At 37.6% G+C, this 23,063-nt stretch overlaps 1 protein-coding gene and 1 non-coding gene across 4 annotated transcripts; one reads left to right on the top strand and one right to left on the bottom strand.

Moving 5' to 3' along the window:
- Positions 1 to 4,055: 4,055 nt before the first annotated feature.
- Positions 4,056 to 10,677, top strand: LOC129421773 (uncharacterized). The gene is made up of 3 exons (XR_012360356.1): positions 4,056 to 4,228; positions 8,906 to 8,945; positions 10,556 to 10,677. It is a non-coding gene; the product is annotated as an uncharacterized protein (transcript).
- Positions 10,678 to 14,376: 3,699 nt separating this feature from the next.
- LOC129421462 (zinc-binding protein A33-like) lies at positions 14,377 to 22,779 on the bottom strand. 3 transcript variants are annotated; one of them, XM_055177214.2, is made up of 5 exons: positions 22,590 to 22,779; positions 21,522 to 21,644; positions 20,914 to 21,446; positions 16,757 to 16,787; positions 14,377 to 16,640 (listed from the first exon to the last, which is right to left on the bottom strand). In XM_055177214.2, the coding sequence occupies exons 2-5, from the start codon at positions 21,583 to 21,585 to the stop codon at positions 16,093 to 16,095; spliced, it is 1,176 nt and encodes a 391-aa protein (XP_055033189.2). In that variant the 5' UTR covers positions 21,586 to 21,644; positions 22,590 to 22,779; the 3' UTR covers positions 14,377 to 16,092. The 3 variants fall into 3 exon arrangements, with proteins under 3 accessions (XP_055033189.2, XP_055033110.2, XP_055033036.2); XM_055177135.2 differs by having other exon boundaries at positions 21,522 to 21,641; XM_055177061.2 differs by having other exon boundaries at positions 21,522 to 21,605.
- Between the last annotated feature and the right edge of the window lie 284 nt (positions 22,780 to 23,063).

Raw genomic sequence — 23,063 nt, 5'->3', positions numbered from 1 at the left:
ACAATTAAAAACAACTAGTTTGAGATGTATATTCCCTTGTCGTTTTTGAACTTGAATCCTCCACCTCTTCCCGCTGTAAAAAAAGTAACTTTTACTCTGAGTAAAGTTAAAATGACTTACTTTTTACTTTTACTTGAGTAGATTTTTAGACAAGTAACTTTACTTTTACTTAAGTAAAATATTATTAAAGTAACTTTACTTTTACTTGAGTACAATATTTTAGTACTTTTTCCACCTCTGCACGGTAAATTGCCTGAGGTTGCTTTCACTGCTTCTATCACGACTTTTTATCACCTTCCTGTCCACTATGTTCAGCAGAGACAGGTATGGTAATCCCCATACTATCGTATTTGATAATGGAACTCGGTTAATATTGGCAAAATTTTCTACATTCCTAAAAGGGAGAGATATTCAGCATGTACGCACTTTGGTGTATCATCCGTCTGAGAATTAAGCTGTGTAACGTTTCCATCATGTGTTGAAGAATTGCATTCAATCGGCTATTTTAGAAACGAAACCGTGGAAAGCAACAGTAATGGATTTTCTTCAAGTGTATTGTGCTACTCCTCATTCTGCTACGGGATTTTCTCCTTTCGAGTTGCTTCATGGGAGAAACATGCACACACGTCTTAATGTTCATCCTTGTCCTGCCAAATGCCAGGAAGATTCAGCTCTTCTTCAGCGTGTTTCTTTGAAACAAATGAAAATTAAAGCATATACTGACTCCAAATGTGTAGCTTGTATTCCAGATTTCAAAGTGGGAGATTCAGACTCACAGTCTGATTACTCTTCTTATGCCATATCCTCCAAAATAAATACATACATGTCAACATCTACATAATTTTGTAAATAAAGTTAAAAAAAAGTAAAACGTATTGTAAATATGATGTTTATTTGTTTATAATGTCCATGTTAGCTTGTTCAATTGTGTTTTACCCTGTGGTGACTAGAAAAAAAATTGCACCAGCTCTTGCATTTCCTGTAGGTAGTCATATTAGACAGAAACTGATATGAGAGGCCACTGGTATATGGGGAGGAAGATGTGAGTGGTTTGTGAAGTTCCTGTTTCTCATGGACGTCACACAACGACACATTTATTTGTCAAGTTTCTGTAATAGCAGTAATGCCGTGTTTGACCTCCAATGAAATTGTTTATCATCATGAAGTATTTTTTATTGTGATTAAATAGGTTCACGCAAAACAAAGTAACCAAAAATTTGTTTTTCAGATTGCCATGCCAGAAATGAACATCACTACCCAGCCCAAGATAACTTGATTCCAGCTGCTCTTGTGTATCTTACATGGTATGCATGTTATGCATTGTGTACTGTATGCACATTTATTCATTTGGCTTGACCTGTGTCAGACTAAAGATGAGCTTATACAGTAGATGAGCAGCGTTAACACTTTATCTCAAAATACAATGTGTTAATCGCAGCTGTCCAGAAGCTGAAAACCTCAGTGATGCTTTTAACTTCATTATTTCTACTGGGGTCTTTGAGTTATAAGAGTCTGTGAAGGTAAGAGCAGGACTTTATTATCTTTATACAGCACACATTAATGTTTTTAATTTTTAACAGTTCAAGATACTGTACCTGTTAAAAGATTAAAACAAAATGATATAAAAACTTTATATTTATAGAAAAGATATAAAGATACAAAAACCTTTTTGTCTGTCATATTTTCTTGTAAATTGTGCATTTTTTATTAGACGCGTTATGGTCTGTAAAACTTGTAAAATTCTGCCAACAAAACAGTGTTTCTGAATGACCTGAGGCTGGGATTAAAGGGATAGTTTGGCCCAAAATGATATTAAACCCATGATTTACTCACCCAAAAGGCCATCCGAGATGCATGTCCATCATTTTTCAGACAAACTCATTTCAGTTATTTCTGTGCTGATATTCTCTGCTGAATACAGAGATGGGGGGCATTACCGAAAGCTAGTCATTTTCATGTAAAAGGTTTTTAATATTTTAAATATTTAAGTAAAAAGAGAAAGGGACATTTACAATTAGTGCAGTAAATGTTTATTGATTAAGAATATAAAGTTATACCATTAATGTGAAAAGCACAGTGTAAGATAACTTTCTTGGGTGTGATATAATGTGTGGTATTGTAAATCATAATTAAAAATTTAAAATTGAATATTAAATATAAAATTGAATATTAAATATAAAATCAGATGATCACTCATCATAGTATAACTGTTAGATATTTCAGTGAGTTTATGAGAAACAAAGAAACTAAATGAGAAAAAGTCTTCATGAGCTTCATGAACAGTTCATTGTGTGTTGAATGTAGGTGTTTCTATAGTGATGTCAATCATGTTGGCCCCTCCCCCTCTGATCTTTCTCCTTATGATTCACAGTAAGTTAATTCATTATTCATTTAAACATTAAATTCTGTTGTTTATGAAAACTTTTGATTATTCATGATTTCATAGTTTTTGTTCAGACTGTACAGTTGTCTAAACATTATCATAAGCACACATTAACCTCAAGTAACAGACAAAAATCTTCACACTTTAGGGCAGGGGTGGGGAACCCTGGTCCTGGAGGGCCACTGTCCTGCAGAGTTTAGTTCCAACCGTAATAAAAAAACACACCTGAATTTCATTTCCAAGTAATCCTGAAGATTTTAATTTGATTTTTCAGGTGTGTTTAATTTGGGTTTGAACTAAACTCTGCAGGACAGTAGCCCTCCAAGAACAGGGTTCCTCACCCCTGCTTTAGGGGGTGGTTTTGGGATTAGCTTAAGCCATGACTAGGCATTAGTTTAATCAGGAAATATAACTAGTTTTAACAAACATGCCTTACTGAAAACTTATGCGCATTTTGAGGTGAAACAAAGGGCACTGATGTATTTTAAGATATGTCAGTGGAAGTTGTTTTCAGTTTGGACAGCTCTTACATTTATTTTAGTCTAGGACTAGTCTAATCCCTGTCCGGGTTACCGCCCCCATATGTTTATCAGTTTTAGTTCTGCATTTGCTGAAGCTGCTGTTAATGTATTCATTGTGATCACTGTGTGTTTTAGGAGTTTATAGTGCTGATGATGGGTGGGGTGTGAATTACAGCTCTTCATCCATCTGTGCACTAAAGGGTTCAACAGTGATAATAAACTGCACTTATAAATACCCTACTGGATATAAGATCACGAAAGTGTTCTGGACAAACACTGATAAAACACATAATGTAGATCCTCCAGATCTGTTTAATGACTCTGAATACAGTCAGAGGATTCAGTATCTGGGAAATAAACAACACGACTGCACCATCAGACTGACTGATGTGAGACAGACAGATTCACACGAATACTATTTCAGATTCATCACTGATAAAAACAAATGGACTGGTGCTCCTGGAGTGACTCTTGATATCACAGGTAAGTAAATTACTCATTGATGATAATAATGTGTGTTGAATAACATGTAGATATCTCTATCTGTGTTGTGTTGTCAGATCTTCAGGTGAAGTCTTCAGGTGATAAAGTGACGAAGGGACATTCAGTGACTCTTACATGTGAAAGCAGATGCAGTCTGACTGATAGATCAACATTCATCTGGTTTAAAAACACACAGTTATTAAGTGAGAAATCAGACAGAAACAATGAACTCATCCTGCAGTCAGTAACAAGAAATGATTCAGGCAACTATAGCTGTGCTGTACAGGGACACAATCTTACATCACCTCATCAATATCTCAATGTCATCTGTAAGTTCATATTTAATAAATTTATGAAATCATTTAAAGACTTGAGAATACAGATTGATTATGAATGTTTCTCTAGATCCTCCAGAAGAGACTCGTGTGGTGGTGAATCCATCTGGTGAAATAATGGAGGGTGATTCAGTGAATCTGACCTGCAGCAGTGAATCAAATCCACCTGTTCATAACTACAGCTGGTTTAAGGTGAATGAAACATCATCTGTTGGATCTGGACAGACGTACAGCATCACTAATATTAACTCCAGTCACAGTGGATGGTTTTACTGTGAAGCTCAGAATGAAGTCGGATCTCAAAGATCTGCTCCTGTATCAGTCAATGTTAAAGGTATACAACTTTGGGTTTAAAAAATATATGAAAAAACTAAACATTATTTTTCACAATAACATTGTATCACTTTTCATGTTTTAGGAGGAAAAGACTCAGTCCTGTATGTGGATGCTGGAGTCTCAGCCGGATGTGGAGGTTTCATTTTGATTCTCTTCATTGTGTTTGTGTGGTGAGTTTATTCTGACTGTTAGAAAAAGAAAACTTTAACAACAAACCCTACTGAGAGTCTCCTGAAGCCCCGTCTTATATCTTAGAGCCTACAAAATTGATCACAATATAACAAATGGCTCCCTAAGGTTCCCCTCAATATTTATGTATTGTAAAATATATAAATTCAATAAGTATTATTTCATCTCTACACAACAGCAGAACCGGTGCTATAAGCCATCATCAGGTGGTGGTCATTATCATCGAAAAGTTGATTTATTTCACTAATTCCATTCAAAAAGTGAAACTTGCATATTATATTAATTTATTAGACACAGACTGCTATATTTCAAATGTTTATTTCTTTTAATTTTGATAAATCCCAAAAAAAGTGTAAAATGTTTGGACAAAACTGCATTTACTCTACCAGCAGGTGACGCCAGTGTGTGTGGTATTTCCAACGCTTCAAACTGAATCAATTCTCAAAGCAATTGGTTCAATTGATTCAAAGCTTCGAAAAGCTTAATTTCTCTCACTCAGATGCAGTCTTGGTCAAGTTACTTTGAAATTGTAATTAGTTACTGATTATTGATTACTTCCCTAAGAAAGTAATCCTGTTACTTTACTGATTACTTATTTTCAAAAGTAATTAGTTAATTTACAGGGCCTGCTTGCATATAACGCAGCTTAAGTGTGATTTTCCCTTAAGTTCATCCTTATGTTTTCCTTAAACTTAAGAGTGTTGCAAAAAAACTTTTTTCTGTTGCATCTCCATGGAACAATAATATTTTATAACACCAAACCTGGTTTGCTGTCGTGAAACATTTAGCGATTACCTTTACCTACGAGAACCATTTAAGGGCTTATACTGTATGCAACACCCTTAAATTATTCTCTTACAGTAGGTAAGGGGAATTTACCCCTTAAGTGTCTTTCTTAAAGGTATAGCGGAAGATTTTCGTTTTCCGGGTGGATCACCTCTGTTATTGGTCATCCCAGATGTCAATCATTCTGATTATATGTTGACGTATAACCGTCGTACGTGCTCGCCTCTCGGTTCGCTTTCTGCACATGCGCACTTTCACGTGTATGTGTGTTGTGCTACGGTTTCAACCATTCATTGAAGCTCGCGTTCTCGCTGTGTTTTTTTTTTCAAAATGAGAAAAAGTGTCTACGAATTGTATGACAAGAAGAGAAAGGACTATAAAGAAAGAAACAAGACCAAACTGTTTATGGGAGACTATTTCACACGCTGGCTGCTGGTGTGAGCTAAAAGGACAGGTTGGGCTTCCCACGCAAAGTTTCTACAGGAAAGGTACATTTTGTCATGCTATTTGGAGAAATCCATTTAAAATCACTGCTAGTAAAGTTGATGTAAGTTATGATTAGCAATGCTAGCCCTGGCACGAGTCACGAGCCGCACAGACACGGTAAACATGCCGACAGCAACTTGTAAACAGAGCGAATAGAAGAACTAGGCTCCTGCATATTTAGGATCCGGGTATATTTATAACTAGCCTGGGTGCCAGCCCATCTTAGCCCCGCCCACAAGATTTTGTAAACGGGAAGATGGGTCTGGGGTTTCTGCGTTGAGGAGCTACTATTTTAGGACAAATGCTGGTCGAACCAATCAAATTGTCAGGGCGGGCTTTATACGATGATGGACAGATAATCAACAGTAACGTAATGAACCACGTCACCAAAGAGCGCGTGTGTTGAATGGCTGCCGCTGTAGAGTTCAGATGTGTGGATTCTGACATTGAGTCTGTTCTAAAAGATATCGACAGAGCATTGATTTTAAAAGAGGAACAGAGAAACGCGAGCAGGGCATTTGTTGATGTCCTATTCGTCAAAAGTTGGTCGCAACTGAAAAGGCTAACGTTATCACGGCGATGCAACTCAGCGTGCACGACGAGATGGATATAATTAGCGGTCGTTGCCAGCTTCTTTTCGGAAGCCCGGAATCGTGGTTGCTGAATAAGTGGAGGGACATGCTAGGCTCCAATATTTTCAAGCAAACGTAATGGCTATCGTCGTGGATGAAGTTCACCTAACGTACAAATGGTAAGAGATAGTCTTACTCTATGACTTAGTAAATACTTCATGTTGTGATATAAACGAAATGTTGTAAACATAATAGGTGTTGATGTACATTCGCTAACTCGGTATAATCACAATGTTAGTGTCATTGTATCGAAATAAATAGCACTAGCAGTTCGGTCAGGCTGCAAAGACGTAATTTCAACATACGTTACACACTCGGTTGCTCTGATTGGTCATAGGTCTATCCAATTGAGTGCAGAGGCATTTTTCGGTTGAGACACGCCTCATAATTATAGCTCAATGGAGCGGTATCAGACTCAAATTCTGACTAGAATTGAGTATGGCAATGTCAGGCTAATTTATAACTGGAGTTTTCCCTAAAAGAAAATCCCGTCCACACATGCTCGGTTTAAATTAAATATCCATCCACACGATAAAGCAAAAGCAAGAGCATGCAGTGTCAAGAGCATGCCACACCAGCAGGCGGGGATATAACCCAAATCGTGTTCCGCAATATAGTGAGATAACTGAGCATCTATCTGTATACATGTTAAAACCCCTGTTAGCACAGTTATTATTAGCAAGATACGTCCGCCATTGCACAGAATTATCAACAAAGCAGTCAGCAGCGCACAATCTTGAAGTCAAACACAGTGTATAATGGCGCACATTCTGACGTCCCAAGGCAAAACCCCCGGTTTTACTCGACACCACTGTAACCAGGGTTTCTTAAAAAGCTCACCCTGGCAGGGGTGTTCAAATATGCTCAGTTTCAGTGCCCTGATACTGCGGTTTCGTGTGGACGAACGGACGAACTGCGTGAAAAAACTCACGGTTATAAAAATACCCATGTCCGTGTGAACTAGGCCTTAAGGTGCTTTATGCAACCGGGCCAAGACCTTTCAGCCTAATTCTATTCTTTCTGCATATTCTATCATCTAAAATCGAATCAAATGAAACATTCTCTGTTTTGACCTCTCGACGCGCACTTATTCGTGGCCTTGGTGACATCGTTTTATTTAACACTGCTAACAATATCTATATAACCTACTGTCTACAAACATTAATAATTATTAATATTAACATTACTATACATCGTTTAAAAGGTCTACGGGTTTAGCATCACTGCATGGTGTCTGTTTTGAGATACAGATGCTCTTGCATGATAAATGTAGTATTTTGTTACAGAAGTCCAGATGACAAAAGGCAAAATATAAACGGGACTTCTTACCTTGGTGTTAATATAACGATCGCGAGTCGAATCCAGTCTGTTTCAGATATGTGAATAACCCATGAAAACCTTCTAATATAGTTCATCAAAAGACCATTTTTGTCCATAAATGCTTATAATCAATGAAATATAGATATATAGACTGTTGTTTACATCAGATTTCGCCTGAATGTGTATGAGATGGAGCCGCAGCAGTCATGTCAGCTGGGGGTTCAGGGATTTTTTCAGTAAGTTTCACATTCCTGTGCCGGCTTGCTAGGTGTTTGCTCAGATTTGAGGTGGAATTTTTCGCTGTAGATAAAAGTTTTATTCCTACGCAGAGTGTACAGCGGACACTGATGTTTTTGTCGCCTTTAACTGGGTTAAACTCAAAGTAATGTCCGTACTTCCAAGCATTAAACGCTGCATGGTCTTGTTCTCTCTCGGGCTCCATGTTGTCTCTTCATCTTCAACACTACACTGACTGACGGCGCTCATACATCATTGTCACTCGACTCGCGTCACGACACGAGACAGTTTCATGAAACAAAATCAAGGTTAAATAACGCAGTAACGCAGCCTGCTTACGGGAAAGTAACAGTAATCAAATTACTGTTTTTGCAATTGTAATCCCTTACTTTACTCGTTACTTGAAAAAAGTAATCGGATTACAGTAACGTGTTACTTTTAACACGTTACTGCCCATCACTGCTCACATGACAGTTAGACCATATAAAATAAAAGACATCCACACAAATTAAAAGTAAGAGATAAAATGGCTAAGATGTCAAACTTATTTAAAACTCAAATATACATAAAATCATGAAATATATATATATATATATATATATATATATTGAGCGGTTAAAACATGTCTTGTGAGGCAGTGTCACATAGTATAAATGATAATTTTGGCCGGATTGGACACCTTTGTGGGCCATGTGGAGTCCATGGGGGCAGGCTGTATGTTTGACACCACTGATATACAGTATAGTCACAAAAACAAAATTGTAAACATAAGATTGAATTAAGTTTTCTTAAAATAAAATTAACGTAACTTTTGAGGTTACGTGTTCATTTATTGAATCGGTGTCCATAATTGAAAAACTTAGATCCAACAAGTTTATTTTCAGTGTTGTCAAATCAAGTCAATTTTACCTATATAGCGCTTTTACAATTGTGCATTGTTTTGAAGCAACTTTACATGAAGTTCAAATAAAGAAAACTTTTCAAGAATTTAAAAGAGCTGCAAGTGCTCAAAAAAGCGGTCAGTTGTTGCTGGGAGGTTATCAATATGGCAGCATGAGGATGTGCATTGATTGAACCTGTTAGTCTCTGAGACAGGGAAACAGAAACATTGTACTTAAATCCCTCTCTACCAATGTAGCCCTTACCTGCAAATATTTCAAAAAAATTCTAATAAGTTTATATAATTCTTTATTACAGGAAGTGCAAACACAGACCTGATGACATCAGACAAAATCAGGTAAAACCATAAACTGACTGCAGATCACTAAGAATTATTCACAGTGGAAATGCAATTGTCAATTTAGGCATTGTAGTTAAACCGACATTAGTGAGAGTTAGAATTTCGATTAACAGGATAGTAAACTAGTTTTTTTGTATTTTATGGCCGATAAAGTTAAAGCATTTTCTGGATTTCTACAGCTATTTTTATTCATAATAAAGCAATAAACCCCAAGAAGCAGTGGGTTACCAGTGCATTTTATAACAGCTAAGGGGCGTTGTTAGGCACGACACGAAGCGGAGTGCCTAAAACCCCCTTAGCTGTTATAAAATGCACTGGTAACCCAACGCTTCGAGGGGTTTATTGCGTTTATAAAATGGTTACTTCATATGCATAACGTTAGCGGGATTTTATAAAATAAAACACAAATAAGTTGTAATTATATTAGTATAAATATTACTCTTCCGCCAAACAAAGTAGTTCCTCAGAATCAAGTGTGGCTGCAACAGAGCGCAGTTCACAAACAACACAGACGCAGCAAAGACACAACGAAAATATGATTAAAGACTGTGGTGTTTATTTTATAAATCACCATTCATCTAATTTATACATTAACATTTATATCGTGCAACTGTTGAAGTGATGATCAAATATGCTGGGAAGCATGCTTAACTCTTTACCCGTCAGCATTTTTTTAAGTTGGCACCCAGTTTTAGTTGAATGTCTTACAGAAAAATTATCTTCTTTAAATAAACATAATAAAAATAAAATATCAAATGAAAGAACAGTCCATCCGCTTTCCAACAACATCAAAAAACGTTTCATCCTACCTTCATTTGTTGTCTTATCAGTTATCACCTCTCAAATTTTCAGCTAAATGCGGAGATAATTCCATTTTTGTGAAGAACTTTGTAAGAGATCAGATTCAGAGCCTGATCAAAACACACGTCACGCTAAATCCACTACAATAGCGGATAATAGCGGAAATATCAATAAGACAAAAAAAAAACGTCAGAGAACGTTTTCTCTTTATTTACGAAATGTTTTATTTATTGACATTTATCTGGATATCGCCATAATTGTGCAAATGTAGAAAAATTAAAAAATGATTAAAGACTGTGGTGTTTATTTTCATAAATCAGTACGCAGCAACAGTGGCGCAATGATACTTGTGATGCGGTCTGAACCGTGGGTTTACCGGGGTATTTTATCACGGCTTAGAACGCGTTTCAACCAATCAGAATGAAGAACCAGAACGAGCCGTTTTATAAATAATGTTTTATAACAGCTTTAAAATAATAAAATGTAATGTTTCTTTATCATTTAATAAACAAAAACAGCTCTTAAAATATAGAAAATTGCCATTTGAAACTTTGGGTGAAAAAGTTTTTTGTTAACTGAGGTGATAAATTCATGAAAATGTGTTTTAGCCTTTTTCTTTTCTTTTTTAATATAGTTTATATCTGCATTATTCAAAGGTGCCATTAAAAAAATCTCATGAATGGCACCTTTAACAGTTAAACACAGGCTATTTATACAAATGTTACCTTATTATTATTATTATTATTGTTATTGATATTATTATTATTAATGCAGAATAGAGTTAAGATAGTTTTCTTTCATTGTAGGATAATATGTTTTCATCAGGAGTCTCAGCTCCTAAATTCAGACATGCTGAGGAGATCCTGTATTCAACTGTACAATACATCATAGACACAAAGACTGAAAACAATAAGATGTTGCTGGAGAGGTGACAAATTCTGACACATTCAAAAAAGAATTAAAATATTATGATTTTTACCTATAATGAAAACCCTTAAATTGTTTCCCAACAAATGCAATCTTCAGCTTCTCCATTACATGCTGTTGTGTTATCTCATGTCATATTTTTTTCCACAGATCTACTGTTCATAAAATGGAGTATGAATCAGTGATGTACAGTAGAGTCAAGTGATCCATCAGTGGACCTTAGCCAGGACCATAAGGCGGGTGGGGGGTTAAAGCTATTTCATGCATTCTGACTTATTAACACTGTTTAAGAGTTGGACTCCTCATTGCTAAACATAGGCAAAGTGTCAAAAAGATCTTATGATTATATCTGTGCCGAATGCACTTTAACAGGGTTAAAACCTTTTTTTTTTTAACGATACATGTGGAACAATCTTGCTTTATTTCTTTTATGGCCAGTGGAAGGAGTACAGTGAAACTCCCTATAAGGGCACTTTAAGAAGTGTGTTGTTGTTTGTAAGGGTAATGTAAGCTTGTTCATCTCCCCAAAGAACCCAGCATTATGTCAACAATTGATATAGTTAGCAGCTAAGTTGTGCATGTGTTTGTTTAACACTGGATTTCTTTGAAATGGGGCAGTTCCAACCAAGTCATGATTTGCAGGCAAAGTTAAAACTGTATCAAATGTCTGTTTTGTTGCAGAGATGGGGACTCGAGTTTGAGACTCGGACTCGAGTGCGACTTAAGTCGCACACACAGTGACTTCAGACTCGACTTGAGACTCGACCCTCAAAGACTTCAGACTCGACTCGGACTCGAGCCGCGCAACTCGTGAACAATGTTTATTTTTAGGAAACGTCTGATGAGCTTGCTGTCATAGCTCCCTCCGTTACCTACAACCTGCCCACGACGTAACACGTGACGTATCTGCTCCGCGCGCGCGGCCGCGAACATGTGTCGACTGTACCTGAAGGCAGCCGCTGCTGTGGCATTCATCTAAAGCTTTGGGTAGTGCTGTGACGGATCCGCGGTTCGGCTCGCATGCGATTTGCGGATTAATATGCAATTTAAATAGGGTAAGTTTGTCATTAACGTGTTTCTAAGGCTTGCAATTGTTTAAATGGTTAAACAATTTAACCGCAAATAGGCGCACAAGTGAACAGATTTCTGTACGCACATGCGGTTAAGTGTATCCGGTCCAGCTCCAGTCAGGTCCAGAGTTGCGCTACTTTGTGTCATACACTGTAGTCCATTAACATACATTTGCTGAATAGAGCAATGAAAAACAACGTAACGTTTTTATGTGAAGCGACTGCTGCATCTTCTTCCTGAATTCGCCCTCTGCCTGTGTTTGAGCACGCGTTTAAGTGCCCTCGGTAGTTTACATACAGAGAGAAGTGTTTCAAAAGTTAAGCCAACATAAAATCTTTCTTTTCTTGACAAGGCACATACACGCAAAATGATCTCACAGTATTCTTTTTCTAATAAAATTTTTTTGTTTATGTCTTAAGAAACCAGTCAGAAACCAGTCTGGCCTTATTTGTTCTTAATAAAGAGACAGTAACCTCAATTAACCTACTTAAGTCTGTGTCATTTATGTTAATCAAACAACCCAAGACGAACAGAAAATCACTTCTATTGCTCAAAAATAATAATAATAATAATAATATTTAATTTGTACAATAAAGACAGTGTTATTATCCATTTAATTTTATTTCTGTACCTAATGCTAATTTTAGACCTTACTTAATGTGCAACTTTGTTTTTTTATAAATGTTTATAATTTCTTTATTTGTTATTAGAGTTTTATTTGTAACAACTAAACTTGAGACTTGACTTGGACTCGAGCCCAGAGACTTCAGACTTGACTTGGACTCAAGCTCAAAGACTTCAGACTTGACTTGGTCTCGAGGTCAAAGACTTCAGACTTGACTCGGACTCGAGCTCAGAGACTTGTGAACATCTCTGTTTTGTTGGCAATCTGCACATAAGTGCATATAATGTAAATTACATGAACATGTAGTGAATCATAAATTGTCCAGAGATAGTCGGCTAATGTTTTGTGTCTGTTACTTGCTCGTGACTCGCTCTGCCTGCAGTACGCTTCCAGGAGCTCAGATTTATTCGGACAGAATCGGTACAGCTGATCTGTCTTTTCATAACTAAAGAGTCTTTGGATATATGAAGGATATAACACTACTCTATAGGTACTCAAGATTAACAGGAGATAAGCAGAAAGAGTGTGTTTCAGGCTCCAGCTAACAGAGTAAAGTTCTTAGAATATCCCTTGAACGTGTTCAATGTTCCCAAAAACGTTATGCTAACATTCAAAGTGTCTAGGGTTTTTTATGTTTTAAGAATGTTTCTTGGTTGTCTGAATGATTGTAAAATGTTACATTCTTTAATTTTTAAATGTTATGACAATAAAAATGTCCACACAATGTTTAAAGGGGTGGTTCAATGGTATTTCAAGCACTCTGACTTATTAACACAGTTAAAGAGTTGTTTCTTTATGCTAAACGTAAGCAAAGTGTCAAAAAAGTAGTTGGGCGTGTTACAGAGTATTTATGTGCCGAATGCACTTCACCAGGGTTCGTACAAGTTTCTGAAAGTTTTTTTTCGATTACAGGTCCAGCTGACGTTTCAGGGGTTTTCTATACGTATCACTTCTTTTTATGGGCACTTCCCCTGGAAAACCCCGCCCATCCGGCAATCAGCGGGAGACGCTAGAACTTGCAAAAATCTTATCACTCGACACAGCTTTGTTTAATGTCAAAACTCAACAATGGCACGAAAGAAAAGTGTGTTTTTGGCTGTAAGGAGAAGAAAGCCAGCCTTATGAAAACAATGGATATAGTTTATTATCCGGGGTAGCAGCGGAGTTTTGCGTGTGTGTTTGATGCGCTGGATTTCCCCAACCAGGTCATGATGGGTTGCACGCGGTAAGTAAGACTTCTGTCTTATGTTGGAAATAGGCGCGTACATATTATATAAATGACACGAACATGAAAGTACATCATAAGTTAAACACTGTTGTATAGTGTTGCACTATACGACTCGTACTCGCTCCTCCCGCGGTATAACTCCTCCTTCTTCATTTTTTCGTACGTTATCAGAAAGATTCGGTAAAGCTTATCTTTCTTTTATAAATCTGATTAAACTAAAGACTCTTCAGAGATAAAAAGGATGTAATACTACTCTATAGGTACTCCAGATTAACATCAGAAATGCAGAAACAGCATGTGTTACGTGAGCTTTAAAACATCTGTTTTCTATATTAACTTTTTTGCTTATTAGTTAAATGATAAGAAACATTGCATTTTATTTTTCAGCTAAATGCGGAGATAATTCCATTTTTGTGAAGAACTTTGTAAGAGATCAGATTCAGAGCCTGATCAAAACACACGTCACGTTAAATCCATAACAGTTATTCTGAATGTTTGGTTAACATATTTCTGTAGAAAACACCATTTATTTATTAGGTTTAGATGTTGATGTTTTATTGAAAGCCACCATTATGGTGATCAATGTTTGTTTTAGGACTTTTGACCCTTGACTTATAGCTTACTAGTTTTTCTGCTGCTACAACTTTGTGTTTTAAAATCATGTTTGTTATGGCAAAAATAAGCTGGTAATTTAATATTATGATTGTGGTTAGTATCTCATGGTCAGTGTTGGGTGTAACTAGTTACTGTAATAATATTACTTTTTTCTACTAGTAGTGTAAGGCATTACCCGTCTGAAAATGGTAATATTATTACAGTTTTCCCGAGCTAGTTACTTGAGTTACATTCGCCAGTAGCACCTTCATCACACAAGGCACAAAACACAGAGAACAAAAGGGAAGGGGAGGAGGGCGTGAATGGAACAGTGATTGGTCTAAGTTTGGCACGAGGTATCATTTACCATCACCGATTGGTCGACACCCGGCAGCCAACAGCACAGAGCGGCAGCGGCACACTCAAAGACAGATCGGGAAAATGGAAGCGTCAACAACGGCAAGCTCTTTTTCAGAGGAAGGTTCCCAGCAACAGAAAGCTAGTTTCGACGGGTGGAGATTCAGTCATATTTTATTATGTTCAACGGAAGGAAAATAACTTGACGGTGAAGTGCACACTCTTTAATGTTTCTCCGAACGCTGTGCCCCGCGTCCGGTAGTGGGTAAGGAAGCCAGCATTTTCTTGGCCGTGGCTTGCCCAAATAAACATTCTTGTCCTGAAAAAATTTTTTAACTAGTAATATAACTAGTAATATAACTAGTTACTTTCTCCAGGGAGTAATAAAGTAACGTAAGGCATTACTATTTTTGAGAGTAATATGTAATACGTAATATATTACTTTTTTTAGTAACTAGCCCCAACACTGCTCATGGTAATGCTCAAGATATAATGAGTTGAGTTATTAATTCATTGCACAACTGTAAAATTGACAGGAGCTGTGGATCCTTGGCTGAAATACATTCTACTCTAAACCTCGATAACATACAGCGGGTGGTACCAGATCCTTACCTAATGTATCAAACAAAATATTATTCCTATGTGTAAACAAAAAATAACACTTCTCCATAAAACAACGAAAAAACAAGACATAAAAAAAAAGATTCAGACAGACAAACGAAAACAGGAAAAACAACAAGATGTAACAAAACATTGAAGGAAGAATAAAGGATATAAAGTGTCTGAAACATACACGAAATGGGAACAGTAGCAAAAGCATTCCTTTGGGAAAAATGGTGGGAGGTTTTTAAAGCAGAGGGCGTAACGGGATTGGTGGATGAAATGATGGTCACCAGGGATTCCCCAGAACGGAATAATGAATGAAGAGCGCTAGAGAGAAGATAGAAAAGAGAGAACACACAAATGCAGACACAGGCACGTAACAGAAAAATAAAGGGGATTTTCTCAAATTTTTTATTTTTTGGCACCCTCAGATTCCAATTTTTCAGATAGTTGAATCTCACCCCAATATTGTCTTATTTAATCAACTTTACATTTACATTTAGTCACGTAGCAGACGCTTTTGCCCAAAGTGACTTACAAATGAGGTAAACAATAGAAGCAATTATTGCAAACACAAGAACAGCATTAATACTTTCAAATGAGTTTCGTGTTGCTTGACACATCATTGCAACAAGGCTGATCGGAGCGTTTCCTGACAGCAACTATGGTCACAATTTCTGTCATTACTAATAGAGTTTAATGGTAACAACAAACATAGTTTGCTAACAATCCTTTTGGCAAACGCACCCTAGAACAAATACTATGTAAAATGTACCTTTTACAGAGTGTTGTGGCATAGTATAAGATAATGTGGTATGCAAAGCCTCAAAATCATATCTGGGAGATAATTCAGTAAATTTCAGTAAAATCACAGGCTTTGCTTATCCAGTTTGAATGGGCCATACAAAACTCAGATTTATGTACAGTGTACAGTAAATTCATTTGTTGTAATGAAGAGGTAAGATGACCAGAGGAGCTGAATTTCTACCTCCATTATTATGGCATGGGCAAAAGTAAGGAAACAGTCTCTTAGTGAAAGTTTGACCAGCGAAAGAGTAGATATGAGACATGGACTCTACATCATGAAAACAAACCAAACCCTCCTCATAATCCACAAACACCCCGACCTTCTGTGGTTTCACTTTCAGAGACAGAAAGATATCTGTATGAGCAAAGGCCAAATAATTCTTATTATTTCTCAGAGACACAATCCAGAATCCTTCCTGAGGAATTGCTTTGAGCGATCCCTTTCTTTTAATAGATTCACTGACCACTCCTAAATCCCAGTTAGTTTTGTCCTTCACTTGAACCTCAAAATAAAATCTCCCTGAGTTGAATCCCTCTTTTCCCAGAACACTGATACACCTATCAAATCTCTTAGGATTATCTGGGAGTTCATGCCAAATGTCTCCATGTTTCACTTGTTTTCTATCTTTAGACAGGATGAGTTCTGGTAAAGCTGTATCAGGATCCAGAGTCACATCCACTGAGAGAGAGATTAGAGAATATCAATGACAATATAAAGATGTTGATGTGTTTATAATAGTAGAGATGAGTTTGTGTATGTAAAGTATTATTGTTAGTGTAGATCACACATTGTACCTGCATACTGCTGCATCTTCTTTAGTTGAGTCTATAGAGAGAAACACACATTTGATCATCTTCTGACAAAAGATCATGTTGTTTGAATGTTTATAACAGATTCATGGGCATCGGAAGCAAAAAAAGACACCTCATCCACCCCCATCTCCACACCCCACCCCTCAATTGTTTTTTACTAGAGTAGATGCCATTGAGATAGTCTATTGCCTTTTAATTAAACAATTCAAGCAGCGTATCTGCACTTTACTCATTCTAAGTGACCACCTGTACAGACACATCTGAGGAGCTGTTTGGTACTGAAACTATCATCAGTCAACGTCATTCTTTTCCTACACGGATGTATAAAGTAGTTTAGTAAAAATTATAGCCTATCCAATCTGTAGCAAGTAGGCCTATTTGTGATTTCACTTCGCATATGCGAAAGGGTTTCCTTCATTAATATTTTGCAAATAATTTAAGTGACAGACATAATATTTCATTTATATTTTTTTCTCTACTTCGCTGACAGTACGTTTACATTTTGAAGACGAATAAAGGTAAACTGATACAAGTTTTGTATACCCTACATTTTATATTATTATACCCTCTCTCTTAGTTAGAGAAATATAAATATGAGATTCTGGGATCTAAGATCTAAATTTAACGGGATCTGTTCGGTCGGGAAAAATAAATAAATCACTAATAGTCTTATGTTTTCAAGATGGTCACCTCACCAGCCTCTCCGGTTAATGCCAGGACAAAGCGGTTGGTGTCTAGTTTGGCGGACACCTGTATGATGTCTATACGGGCAGCCGGTGTCCCAAGTCCGGTTGTTTCTAGTTCTGTAGTCCCAGTGGCATCTGAGGTATGTCCCTATCCATTACACTTCCTGTGGTGTGGTCTGCATTTTGATCTTCACTTTCCTCAGAGGATGAACCTGAGCTTCCTGTCATGGCTGAAAGGTCCGAACCTGAGTTCTCTAGTTCCCTATCTATTACACTTCCTGTGTTGGCAATGGCACTGTGGTGTGTGGTCTGCCTTTTGTTCTTCACTTTCCTCAGAGGATGAACCTGAGATTCCTGTCATGGCTGAAAGGTCCGAACCTGAGTTCTCTAGTCTCTTTGTCCCATCCAAGATGACCATTCCTGAGTTCCACAGTCTTTCTGCCTTGCCCAAGATGGCTGATCTCAAACTCTCTGAACTCTCTGCCTTGATCAAGATGGCCTATTCCAAGCTCTATGAACTCTCTAAATCAGGGCTATTCAATTGGCGGCCCGCGGGCCAAACCCGGCCCCCAAGGTAGTTTGATCTGGCCCTTTATGTTGTATGTAAAAAAGACATCTCTAAAATAAATTTAGTAATTAGACCACGGGCCGTACAGTTACGAGTTGATGCGCGTGCGTCTGTTTCATACAGCATGAGCTGCAGAGCGCGAGTCACGTGACTGGTGCGAGCAGCTGTGTCACGTGATTATATTCGCGTTTTGGTCCACAAGTTCAAAGCGATCGCCTCCCCCGCTCGCGCCCGTGTCTCAAGACGCGATAGCTGACAGTGGTGAGTTAAGAGACCGGACTCCATGGTTGTTTTAACTTTATTTGTTGTATTTTCAGCTTAAAACACTGCCTTTTCCGACATTTGTTGTCTGATATGTTTATGCTTATCCACAATGACATTAACGTTAGATGTCTTAATAAAGGAAACTCGTTGAAACAATTTTGTGAACTAGACAAAAAGATCCTGCCGTTTCTCCAAAATTCAAAGCAGACAAGGCTCAAATATTATGCGAGTCATTGTTCTCACACAAGAATGCAATTAAAACAAGTAACAGTTAGTCGCCCATCGCTCACAGCCGAGCACCTGCACCACTGTATGCGTATCGCACTGACAAACATACACCTGATTTTACTGCTCTTGCGAAATCTGAAAACATATTCTGTTTATTAGAAGGTAAGTTAGCCTAATGTTTGCCAATTATTAAGATAGCTGTTGTAGTTTAAATAGGGCTACTGTATTAATTAGCTTTTGACAAAAACAGCATAAAACAATTATGTTCCATATTATAAACTTTTTGTTATGTGCACTGAAGTGAGTAAATGAGTTAAATTCTCAATAAGTGTGATATTGATCTTATTTACCTATTTAAATGTAGAATTAAGCTTACTTGGGCATCTTACAATGCACTTATGTTGTTATTATGCAATTTTAAAATACAACATATGAACATGTCTGGATGTAGAAAAAGCCTACTTAGACATCTAACAATGCACTGTTGTTGAATGCAGTTTCAAAATACATGTTTGTAGAAAAAGCCTATTGTACAATGCACTGATTTTGTTGTTATGCAGTTTCAAAATACAACATGAATATGGTTAAATTTAGGAAATTTTAGGCATCATCATTGTTATATCTCCGGCCCCTCGTTTAAGATGCTTTTTATGAACTGGCCCCCACGACAAACTAATTGAATAGCCCTGCTCTAAATGGTCTGTGAGGCCTTCTGTATATCCTGTCTCTCTCTCCCATCCTGTTTTCAGGTCCAGAGCACCACCATGGGTTCCAGTTCTGCCATGATCTCTGTTGCGCCTGTGGCTCCGCCCTCGTCTTCTGGTCTTTCTATATATTGCCCTTGTGTTTCAGTTGTCCTTTAGGCCTGGCAAACTCGACTCCTTTTAAGGATCCGGGTTATTGTGAGTCACTCACTAAAGTGATCCGGGTTGTGTGAGTCACTTGAATCACTTGAGTCAGTATTGCTAAATCGCCAAGGAAACTCAGTACAGACCCACTTGTAACCGGCTGATCCACGCGACTCAAGATTCTCAGAGCCGGAAACATTGCAGACTCGCAGACCATGGGACTCGCTCTACAGATCCACTAACCGGCTGATTTGCGTGGATCAGCCGGAGCCGGTTAGTGAATCTATAGAGCGACTGAAGTCTCCTCAAAAGCAAATCCACAACAAAAGCCTTTCACTTCTGAGATAACATGCTTATGTTTTAGGTTTGGTGTGTATGGTGGACCATTTAAAAAAATAGGGCTAATAATAATAGCATAATAATATAGAAAAAAACGCCCCCAGAGGCAGAGAGACAGTTCGCGCGGATCAGCCGGTTACGGATCAACCGGTTACGAGTTAAAAGATTCTCGAGTCAGAGCAGATTCGCAGATCTCTCGAGTTTGCAATGTTTCCGGCTCTGAATGAGAATCTCAGGTCAATTCGCGGATCCGCAGGTCTCTCGAGTTTGCAATGTTTCCGGCTCTGAGGGAGAATCTCGGGTCAATTCGCGGATCCGCGGGTCTCTCGAGTTTGCAATGTTTCCGGCTCTGAGGGAGAATCTCGGGTCAATTCGCGGCTCGCACGGATCCGCGGGTCTCTTGAGTTTGCAATGTTTCCGGCTCTGAGTGAGAATCTCGGGTCAGTTCTCGCGCAGATCAGGCGGTTACGAGTGGATCTGTAGTGCGAGCGAAGTCTCATCAATAATGTTGAAAGAGGTTTGTGTGTGTGGTGGCGCTGTTTATGGTTTTACATTGAATTGTAGTAGGACTCAACTGAGCCGGGTAAATGACACTAGAGACTCGCGACTCATGAGTTAATTTAAAGATCCGGGTTAAAGATCCGAGTGAGTCGCGACTCAACCAGGTCTATTGTCCTTTGTCGAGTATTGTTTCACTGTGACGTTGTTCCTGTTATAATGTTCTGTTTCTTGGTTTTCTATTCTGTGTCTGTACCCCAATTGGATTATCTTGTTATATTTTGTTATATTAAGATTACATTATATTATAAGAAATCTAACCTGAACTTGGATTCGTTGCCTGCTATCTGATCATTACAGGAATAGGACCTTGCAGGAGAGGGACGAAAAGACTGTCCCATGCAAACAACCTCTAGTGCAACAGGCAAAAGTAGTGAAAACACCAAATGGAGTTTATATTATACAGCCTCTAAATGAGCCAAATGGAATGGATTTAGAGGAAGCAACGTGGGAGTCAAGGTTGTAGCTGAAACACATAACTGAGTTTAATTTAGCTAGTGGAATGGATTTGACCTAACATACATATGCAATAAGTGAGTGGGTCCAATATCATGTGTTTTGAAAATTGGGTAGATCTTGTCCCACCCACATATAATGGTTCCGACACCCATGAACATATGAATAAAGGATCTATTAATGAACTTTTACCTCTATCTCTTTAGTCTCCTCCACTAGAGGGACAGTGTTGTGATTCTTGTGATCTCCATCAGTACAAAACACACAAACACATGTCTGATCATCTCTACAGTAGAGCTCCAGAGGTCTTTCATGTTTCTCACATATATAGTCCTTTATGTTATCCACAGGATCCATCAGTTTGTGTTTCTTTAAGTTCAGGACTCTCTGGTGAGGCTCCAGGTGAGTTTCACAGTAAGATGTCTGACACATCAGGCAGGACTTTAAGGCTTTCAGTTTTCTTTCATCACAGACGTCACAGAGGACTTCAGATCTTTTTTGACTGAACTTTTCCTTAAAGATCAGCGTGATCTCTCTAAGTGTAGTGTTTATCTTGAGCTCTGGTCTTTTACTGAATGTTTCTTTACAGTATGGACAGCTGTAGATCTGACTGTTGTCCCAGTATGTATCCAGGCAGTTGTTGCAAAAGTTGTGTCCACATGAAGTGCTGACGGGATCATTGAACAAATCCAGACACACAGAACACTGAAGCTTTTCAGACAGATCTGAAAAACGCAGAGAAATCATCAACATTTATCACTAACATTTTATATATTTGTTTATTTGTGTTGTTGCCTTACATGGAGGTGGACTCATATTCTTAATTCTGGTCCGTCTTGGTGATGTTGGTGAAGATTCTGCCATTGTTTGTCTTCTCTTTAAAGCTTTTGAGGAAACAATCACAACACCACATCTGACACCTCCTTTATCAACAACATTAACATTGCAGTTCAATTACTTTTTTGTTTTTCCTTTCTTTAAAACAAAGTCTTATTAACCTATGCCCATGTTATTTATTAAGCTATGACAGAACTTCTTATTTTTTCGCCCTGCATTGCTGCACAGTGTCACCTTTCAAAAAGACTCAAACAGAATACAACACAGAACAAAACTGAAAATGTTTCTGGCTGTTAAATGCATTTAATGTTTAGACAAACTTTGAAGAAAGGTACTTCCTAAATGAATGAATGAATGCAAATGTTTTTGAATATTCATTACAGAATATATAACATATTCTCTACTCTCTCATGTGCTCTTTTCGTTTTTTTTTTTTTTTCTCGTTTTTTTTTGCTTCAAACAGGTTTGTTCTCTAGGAATTGTTGAAACTTTGTAACTTAGAATGTTTCGTATTACAGCCTCAGTTTTATTGATGAACTACTTTAAGGTTTTCCTTTCTTTGATAAAAGCATCTGCTAAATGCTTAAATGCCAAAACATTCATCAATACATGAAACATATTATGCAGAATTATTTTATCTAATCAAAGCATATATAGCAAAAACACAATCAGTTTAAACTGTTTAATGTTTCAAAGCATTAAAACATTTTAAAAGAAATATACACTAATTATTATTGTCTACAAAAAGATGAGTTTGCATGTACAGTATGTCTTCTTGTTCCTGTGATTTTCATCAGCTGTTTTTCATTCTGTGTACAGTTCACCTGTTGTACTTCCTGATTCTTTAACACTTGAAGTCGTGACAACACTAATCTTTGTTACAATAAAAATATTAATAAACATCAACATTTCAGTTAGATTAAACTAGTTGGACTTTGTCCAATGTGTTCTAGTTAGACATAAACCCTCCTGAAGCAGAAGACTAACATTAGAAACTTCAGATAATGTCTCATATATTTCCATCATGTTACCTGTGAGTGAGTATCAGATGTGTTAATGTACAGCTTCAAAAGTTTCAAATATTTTCTTTCATGAAGAGATAAAAAGTTTAAAAGCTTTCAGATTGTTGATCACGAGTTTGGTGTTGCTTCTTCCTACAGGCCAAAACATACAGGTTAGGTAAATTGGAGGAGTCAAATTGCCCCTCCCACAAGGCAGGGTTGCCACTAAGGGGGGAAAGTTGGGACGATTCTAAGGTCCCACACACTTTTGGGGCCCCCAGAGATAATTTAAATTGGTAGTAACAGCACTAGTTATAATGTAATAGAAATTATAAATGTATCTACCAAGGAGTTACAAAAAGAAAACAAAATTAAGGCTTGTTTCTGCATTTCCGGCAACCCCCCCCCCCCCCCTATTTTCACTGCATGGTTTCTTCCAGTCTGACGAGTCACTCACTGAGAGCAGAAACAGGTGGTAAACTGTCACATATTAGAGATGTCTTT

The sequence above is a fragment of the Misgurnus anguillicaudatus genome, chromosome 21 (assembly GCF_027580225.2).
Source record: "Misgurnus anguillicaudatus chromosome 21, ASM2758022v2, whole genome shotgun sequence".
NCBI classification, from domain to species: domain Eukaryota; kingdom Metazoa; phylum Chordata; class Actinopteri; order Cypriniformes; family Cobitidae; genus Misgurnus; species Misgurnus anguillicaudatus.
The sequence above is the reverse complement of the archived record's forward strand: the minus strand, read 5'-3'. Positions and strand labels throughout refer to the sequence as shown.

Bases quoted from the DNA above. Each gene is read 5' to 3' on its own strand.
- LOC129421462 (XM_055177214.2), bottom strand. From the start codon at position 21,585: ATGGCAGAATCTTCACCAACATCACCAAGACGGACCAGAATTAAGAAT. The intron at 21,447-21,521 runs GTAAGGCAACAA...TGCGTTTTTCAG, and splicing joins GAATATGAGTCCACCTCCAT to ATCTGTCTGAAAAGCTTCAG. The intron at 16,788-20,913 runs GTAAAAGTTCAT...TTCTCTCTATAG, and splicing joins AGGAGACTAAAGAGATAGAG to ACTCAACTAAAGAAGATGCA.